The sequence below is a fragment of the Camelina sativa genome, chromosome 10, assembly GCF_000633955.1.
Source record: "Camelina sativa cultivar DH55 chromosome 10, Cs, whole genome shotgun sequence".
Classification (NCBI taxonomy): Eukaryota; Viridiplantae; Streptophyta; class Magnoliopsida; order Brassicales; family Brassicaceae; genus Camelina; species Camelina sativa.
This window is the reverse complement of record NC_025694.1, coordinates 24,704,534-24,713,064: the sequence shown is the minus strand read 5'-3', so window position 1 is coordinate 24,713,064 and position 8,531 is coordinate 24,704,534. Positions and strand designations below refer to the sequence as shown.

The following is an 8,531-nucleotide window of genomic DNA, read 5'->3' as shown; positions in this document are numbered from 1 at the left end:
TTCGCCCCACGCCTTTGGTGTATGAGGCGCAACTGCAAAAAACAGACATAAGGTTAGTCATAAATAATCGATTCCTTACCATGTAAGCACAACCTGAGTCTAAAACCAATAGCTTATCATTTGAAATTGAAACATAGAGAAAGATTTGAAAACAAAGAAAAAGCCAATCATGAGTCTGAAACAGAGAAATGAAAACAAAGTAGAAGCAAATCCAACGAAAGTTTAAAACTTAAACACAAAGCCTAAAAATCCATCTCATCATCATCAAACTCGTCATCTTCGACATAGACTTCAGTATCATCATCTCCTCCTATGAAATCTTCTTCAGCTTCATCCTCATCATCTTCATCAATCAAAGTCATAGACTTCTAGAACCATTTTAAGTAAGCAAATATTGAGAAAATATTGAGAAGATATTGAGGTTTAACCATATATTACCTCCTACTATTGCAGGCGCTAAGCGAGATGAGGCGGGCTCCATGGCAAGGCATCCCGAAGCGAGCGCCTTTGGTCTACCGCCTGGCCTCATCTACTAGAGGTGCTACACCCTTATAATCACCTCGCCTCTCGCCCAGGCGCGCCTAGGCGAGGCTTTTTTAAACACAGGCTGATATCTTAATTAAATCAATAGGTTCCGTTTCCTCAAATTCCTACATCTGTCTACGAAACATCAGTTGATTTTATCAACATACTTCCATTTGAAACAACACTACGTGCCTTTGTACTGTGGGCGTCTGATCTCATTCTCACTGAATGGCCTGGAGTTGTCAAAATAGAACAAAACAATTCTAACAAATCTAAGGTAATTAAAACGCATCAATTTTGTGTCATTGATTGATTGAATGGGTGTATTCCCTTACTTAACTTTGTTTGTTTCACTGAGACTCCTATGTTTTGTTTTCTACTTTTAGGTGGCAACATTTGTTGCATTAGCCATGCTGTTGCGTTGTAAACCTGATGCTTTGACTACTGTTTTGCCACACCTGAGGGAGACACCTACTTATCAAGGCGAGGACAAGCTTCCTTTTATTATTTGGATGATGGCTCAGGTTCATGTCATGTTATTATTATTTTATTTTTTTTGGTGAACTCAAAGCTAGGACTCTACCAGAAATTTGTGTGTTTTGTTAAACTTTCCAACTTTATACAGGCCTCCCAAGGTGATTTATCTGCTGGCTTGTATTCATGGTCACGTAACTTGCTGCCACTAGTCGGTAATAACAAGTGCTACAGCCCTCAGGCAATGGATCTCATCCTGCAATTTGTTGAGATGTGAGTCCAGTTTTTCTTGTCATCTCCCTCCTCTGCTGTATGTAATGTAACAACCATCTGATCTTGCTTATGCACTTAGGATTTTGACGAATCCAGAGGCTCCGACCATACTTGTAAACGAAGCTGTTAAGGAGGGAGAGCGGCTGATTCCACCTTCTTCATTTGCGATCTTGGTGCAACATACATTTCCTGCTTCCATGGTGATTTAAGGAGGAGGGAGAGCGAAGCTGTTACAGGATTTTGTGAATCCCCTTGGAAGCAGTAGTGTTGTTAAGGAGGGAGAGCGGCTGATTCCACCTTCTTCATTTGCGATCTTGGTGCAACATACATTTCCTGCTTCATCCGCTAGAGTAGAGGTAAGTAGTAGTGTTGGAATTTATATAAACAAAAACAAAACCTTGATGCATGCGCTTGTCGTTTCTGATCACAAGCATGGTGCGCACAGACAACAAAGAGGTTTGAGGCAATCTATCCCTTGTTGAAGGAAGTAGCCCTTGCACCAGAGAAGGCGACAGGAAGCGACACAATGAAGCAGATATTCACGTTTTCATTGAGATTAGCTGGAGAAGGTGCTGGTAACAAACGAAAACCTTGAATCCTTGAGTAATCTACTTCCCTCTCTCTGTTTGCCAAATAGACTTGTAATGGATTACCGTTGTTACACAGGAAATCCTGTTCTAGCCAAGGAAGCTATAGCAATCGCTATCCGTTGCGTGAAAAAAAACGTTGGTTGCTTTAAGCACTGGGATAATCTCTATACGGAGAATATAAAAGCAAGTGTTGCTCTTCTTAAAAAGCTTGTAGACGACTGGAAGGATCATTCCATCAAACTATTATCTTCACCAAGTGATACTCTCGTTGTCAAGCGTACTATATATAGCTTCAGGGTGAAGGTAATGCCTCTCTTAGACTCGTCTAAGCTATAACTAACTTCACCCATATTTTCTTCTCTGACCTCACCTGCTATGTCTGTAGAACGATAAAGCCATCGCTGAAGGAGTAGCCAATTGTTTTCTTTACAAAGAAGCTGACAAGTCCTGCAAACTGATCTCGAGGAGACTCTCCCGTGGAAATGACGGTCTCAAAATAGCACCCCTTACCGCTATAACTATAGCAGCTGCAGGAGCCGCTGTGGGAGCCGCACTTGCTCTATCTTCCCATACCCATAAGCTCAAGAATTGGCTCTCTCCAAAACCCTCTTCCCTTATCTAGTTTCACTATCATCATGAACATCTTCATATGTACTCTGTGGCTTTGTTGTATATCTTTGATTTAAGATGCAATGACTTGTTTGATATTAGTAATGTATTAGCTACTTGTTGTAATCCCTTTCTTTGAAGCTATTATTATGATATTGCGAAGAGCATTATCTCTTATAATTTAAGATTCTGTTCTTGGAATAGAGATAGTAAATGATAGGATTTAGCATTACATACTCATAATTCTAGTTAAGAAAACTACGCCAACATTCCATTAGCCCATGGGCCTGTTTAATTTTGATACAGAGGGTATATATAGGATGTCCAATAATCACGCTATTCATCAATATAGGATGTTTCAATTCATACATTTGTGTGAGTCGGGATATTGAGCAATAAGAGTAATGTCCCAAACGTTGAACTCTAAGAGAGATGTCTCTCTGCTGCTGCTGCTCCTCGATGTCCAAGTGTCGATGCTGGAATGGAATCCACAATATGTGCAAGAACTAATCATAGTGGCTTCTATGGCTAGAGAACATATCGTCAAGCCTGATCACGAGATAAGTCCATATTAACTTAATAGGTAAGAAAACGAGTTCATGCAAAATGCCAATTATATTTTGAAAGTGATACACCTATATGCACCATTACATATCCATTTGTATTTAAGTCAAGTAAGAGATCAAAAATTTGCACAAGGAAATGGATTTGAGTCACTCACCATAATTATCTCAGATCTTGCGAAGCAAAGCACGATCACTCCAACAAGTTTTGTGAGTGTGATCCCACTGTCCCAAACAACATGTTTTCATTCATTAAGTCTCACAAATTTGACCACCAAACCAAAAAAGGTTAAAGAGTAGCAAGGGATTGCAAGATCCATCACCTGAAGACTGAAGCTCCCATGGTTTCAAGTGCCTCCCTTGCTCTTTGTTCTGTGTTCCCACTACTTATCTGCATTTAAAGTATGTTCTTCTCAAGATTAGATCCACAGAAGGTTGAAAAGCGACATTGGCTTGTTCTGCATCCGTAATTCCTCATAATCAAGAACTAATTGACAATTGTTTTTGCTACTACATGGCTATAAACTGCAGAAAAGTATAGTGTTTGGGGTAAGGTTACAAAAAGAATTGGCTTGTTCTTAGCAGGAAAGCATGTGATTGAGTTGGATGCCTAGAATCACCATCATACCCATAAAGGATGATTATCCCTTCAGTATGATAACTATTAACCTGCTTAGCTAGCATTCTTTTAACAAACAAAAATCGTTCCTAACTGGTTCATCCACCCAATTCATTAGTCGCCCCTTCTAAGTTTCCCCCAACATCAATAAGCAAACAAACACTAACCATTTTCTCGATGCATATCAATATCTCTACCATTCAAGTCCTTATTTGGCATATCTACTATTCGGCTTCTTTGGTCGCCCTGATCGTCTCGTTTCGCATCCTCCACTCGCTCCCGTGTCCGCATCATTTGGCTTAGCTGACTTCTCGCGGGATGACTCGCTTGCCACTGGCAGGACAACTGATATCTGACGACTTCCAGCAGGAAACAGTGTTGTAACATCGGAAGCTTCTGGCCAATTGGAGACTCCTGGAAGTGGATTAAACTCAGCAGAATAAACTCCAAGAAAACTCTCTGTCTTGTAGAAGTCATTTACATACTCCAAATGGTCATAGTTCAGCCTCCTGCAAACAGCTAACACATGCAAACACGGATACTTGTAAACTTGCCATGTCTGACACGTGCAAACTCGATCGCTGCAGTGAACAAAATATTTCTTGTTTCCAGTTTGCAGCACTTTTGTGACCTGAAACCTCCCTGCAGTCTGGTCTATAGGCAATACATCGAGTGTTCTAGAGGCTAACTTGTACTTCTCAAGCTTTTTCATGACATGTTTGGCATAGACTTCTCCTCTGTTCTTTAGAGACACTCCTCAAGAAGACCACGTTGAGATTTGAAAAGCTCTGCCAGGTGATCAAAAATTAGCAAGATGCAGGCTGTGATTGGAAGATCAAGAGCTTTGTTTATGAAACCATATGTCTTAGATATTTTCTTTGTTGTCATGATCCCAAATCTCAGCCCACCATCATCGTAAGCCAGGGCCCACTGATGTGGAGGTATTTTGGCTAACCATTTTCGAGCCTCCAAATTCATCTTTTTGATTTTCTTCAAGTACTTCACGAACTTTGATACGTGCTTCGTAGATCCCGCCTTGTAAACAAACTCTGTCATGAGATTGTTATGAAAGACTTCATAAAATTTTAAGCACATATGCCTAAGACAGAACCGGTGATGTGCCCACTGACACTCACGCTCCTTAACAACTGCAACTATGTCAGGATCCGGACTCGTTATTAGACAAGTGCCTTCCCTTTGTGTTACTTTCTTTCTGATGCATGCAAATAACCAACGCCATGTATCAGCTGACAAACTTCCTTTGGTAATAATTGCAAACGCAATGGTTAAGTATCAGTGACAAAGAGAGTGAAGCTGTTATCTACGTCTTGATTCGCAGTGGTCTCTATATTTGAGTAACACTGCAAAAAAAAAAAAAAAAAAAAGAAAACAGATGCTTTTGTTAGAGGAAAGTATCTGCTTGTTGTTGTTTTATCTACTATAATCAGCTAATAGACTCAAAATGCAAACATCATCCATAGCTATTTCTGATTTCTCACTACGCATTTATCAACACATATCCTTCTTCCTATTTTTGCTATACATATGAATCATTCTTATTGTAACCATCTCTAACTGTTCACAAGGCTGTAGTATTAGAATGTACTCAAAAGAGTTTAAAAAAAAAAACAAAAAAAGGAAAGCAATCAAACTCGCCTCTCTAATCTTGACCCAATTCATAGAAACCTTCTTCTAATAGCAACCCCATTATTTTGCTTCTCCAATTCTCTTGAAGGATACAGCCCAAAATCAGATTCCAATTCCACCATCACCGCCGGAAATCGGATTCCTAGACTCCGATGAAAGAGTGGCGGGAGACTGTACCAGACACAGCTCAGTTAAGATCATAGCAGCCACGTCGGAAACGGAGAGCTTGGAGACGATGGCCAGAAGGAGAGATTTTTAACGAGTAAATGCTTTGAGATTTGAGACGAGGAGAGAAGATGAAACAGAGAATAAACGGCACGATTAGATTTCAAAGCCAAAACCGAATTTGGACCAAATCCTAATTTTGTTAAACCGGATTAGATGTACCAAAATTCATTCGGTTATTTCCGGTCAAGCTTTTTTCTTTGTAGCTTCGGGTTCGTTTCTGTTCAAGTTCAAGTGATTTGTTTAGCTTGCTTTAAGACTTTTGAAGTTTACCACCAAAATTATCTGATACAGAATTCATTTGGTTAACCGCTATTGTTATTCTTAGTGCATTCATTGACATAATACACGGATTGAAGTTGGCAAATTCCGAAATTTGTCTCCCCCATCGGGGATCAGTGCAGGGCCTTTAGGGTCGTGGGTTTGCTGGAATATTTAGAAATCAAGAAATCAAAGTGTCTTTAATGATCGCTTGTTTACTGCACAATTGACCATGACAAAAGCTATCGCGGATGCCAAGGAGTGGTTTACAGCTCAGAAGCCTTCCCTAGCTATACCGAGTCCCAGGCAAAGGAGAGCTACTCCAGAGTTCACTAGATCGCCGGGGTAAGTATGGCTAGTACCTCAGATGCTGCTTGGAGGGCAGGGTTAAGAGTTGCGGGGCTTGGTTGAACACAAACCTTCTTATCGTCTGGGGTTCTCACTCAACATTCTGCTATTTGTGAGAATGTATCTTCAGCTCTAATGGCGGAAAGCCTTTCGTGTAGAGCTGCAATTCAGGATGCGATGAGGATGGGAGTCGAGCATTTCTATATTGAATCGGGTTGTCTACAATTGGTTGGAGCGATTAGCTCTCGATCAATTCTTTTGGAAGTTCATGGGGTCTTATCGGATATCTTACTTGGAGCGGATAGTTTTCTTAGTTTTACCTGTCGCTATATCCCACGAGCAGCAAATGTATCAGCTGACTCTGTTGCGAAGCGTTGTTTAAGTTTGTATGAGGGCAACTTTGCTCTATTTATAAAAAGTTTTGGGTGCACACAAAAAAGAAAAAAAATAATAATATTGAATGATAATTTGCTAAGTTTTATTTCTTGTTGTCAAATAAAGGAAAGAGATTATAGCTTTTTAGACTTTGGTCTTTAATTTTAATTTTTCTGTTTTCAAATAAGTCAAATGAATTTACAAATATTTATTAATAAAATTATCATATTTTAATTAAAATTAAAACTCATTAACAAAGTATATGTATCAGATCATAGATATCAAACTTTGGTCTGTCAATATATTAAAATTAGTTTTATAACAACTAGCAGTATATATAATAATGTTTCTTGAATTTTTTCTATAAAGCATTTTCCTTTAATAAATGGAAATTAGTCTATGTAAAAAAGAAAGAAAATTTGAGGGGAAAAAACCTAAACAATAGCTTTTGTACATTTTTTTTAAACATTGGCTACGAAAATTAAAGACGGGTTTCTCTGATATTTAGAGAAACCTAGATGTTGGTTTTTGTTTGTAGATCTTTCTCTATTAAACCAGATTGATAATATGATTTAAATAAAAACCACTTATTGCCTATCTAATCTTTTGTTTGTGTCAACAAGTACTGCTAAATAAAAATGGTTGAATAAACATATAATTAATGTTAGCCTGGGTTGGGTATGCCCATTGTCGATGGTATATTAGAGACTGTTCATGTATGTAACATGCATGATATATTCATTCGGATAGAGCATATTTCATCATTAACTACTTTGCACCAAATTGTGCACATTGAGTGTCATAAAGTGATCTATTTGTTTCTACTTCCCGCTAAAGCATTCTGTAATATATATAGCTTGCCTTGTTATAGTAAAATTTTGAAACATTTTAATTTCCAATTATGTGTGTTAAAATAGGCGACATTTTATTTTCCAAATATATGTACTATAGGCGTAATATATAGTGTTTCTGCAACCGTACGTAACTAATATGCATCTCTTTTCAATAATTAACCAACACAATGCTTTTTCTCAATGGATATGATTGGGCTCATGATATTTCTTTGATAAATAAGCCAAGTTTTCTCACACAAAGCGAATTAAAGATCAAAATAATTGTCTTATTTCCATTGTTCTACGTACCATATCCTATTCACACAGTTACACGACTTTCTATTAGCACTGTTCATATATTAAAAGTTTTATCTCTAGGCTTCACTGATTTGTTGTTTTTGTTTCGTATAGTAGTAACTATGCTATAGCTTGTCCGACGTTTTTATCAATTATAAAAGGATAGTATGCATATAACTTAAGTGGATTTAGCTTTCAACAGCGTAGAACACATTATGAGAGATCATACCAACATCTGCTTGGATAAATACGAACAGAATGTTTTTTCAGCAAATAAATAAAAATATGATAACAACAATAGTTGGATAAGATTCATCATCCCTGGTTTATCTCTTACATGCTTGTGAGAACTGGAATCGATTTTCTCCTTCCGAAGTGGTTCGAATGTGGAGGAGCTTATCACCGTTTAGAAGTTCCGAACTGGATTCGAGAGAGTTTTTGAGAGTGTATTGTATTGCCTCTTTTGGAAAATGTTTTTCACCCCCTTACAAAAGACTCCCCCCTTACATATTTATACCGACCAATTTATTACCTAATTAATGCATAATTAATAGGGCATGATTTGCGTGTCCTAATTAATCGTCTTGAATGCGGGAATCTTTGACCAAGCCCAAGCTGCGAGCTGACCAACGCGAAGCATCCTCGTGCTCTCTTCCTTTCTCCGGGCCTGATGGACCGATCAGTAATACGCTCTTGGCCCATTAGACGTGCCCGGCCTAGGCCCTTTGCCTATTGCCCGAGATGACAGATCGTGGGTACAACAGTTGCCCCCCAAGTCTCCCGAGCTGAGCAGTTCGGGGGACTTTTGACCTTCAAGCGATCAATTTCGGGAAACTGAATATTCCCCAAATCTCCACGATTTGATCGTGGTGATGATGAGATTTGCCTTCCC

At 38.7% G+C, this 8,531-nt stretch overlaps 1 protein-coding gene and 1 long non-coding RNA gene across 4 annotated transcripts in view; one reads left to right on the top strand and one right to left on the bottom strand.

Annotated features, from left to right (window-relative positions):
- LOC104719833 overlaps positions 1 to 2,306 on the top strand; it is a gene marked incomplete at its 3' end in the record, with an annotated part of 8,355 nt that extends 6,049 nt beyond the window's left edge. For 2 of the 3 annotated variants that reach the window (XM_019231271.1, XM_010437816.2), the window contains 8 exon segments: positions 632 to 802; positions 912 to 1,049; positions 1,151 to 1,272; positions 1,352 to 1,445; positions 1,590 to 1,628; positions 1,718 to 1,847; positions 1,939 to 2,165; positions 2,248 to 2,306. In XM_019231271.1, the coding sequence (XP_019086816.1) occupies positions 632 to 802; positions 912 to 1,049; positions 1,151 to 1,272; positions 1,352 to 1,445; positions 1,590 to 1,628; positions 1,718 to 1,847; positions 1,939 to 2,165; positions 2,248 to 2,306 (980 nt within the window). 3 annotated transcript variants of the gene reach the window in all.
- On the bottom strand, positions 2,714 to 5,010 carry LOC104719832. Its single transcript, XR_002033784.1, has 4 exons — positions 3,821 to 5,010; positions 3,358 to 3,425; positions 3,193 to 3,259; positions 2,714 to 3,020 (listed from the first exon to the last, which is right to left on the bottom strand). It is a non-coding gene; the product is annotated as an uncharacterized LOC104719832 (long non-coding RNA).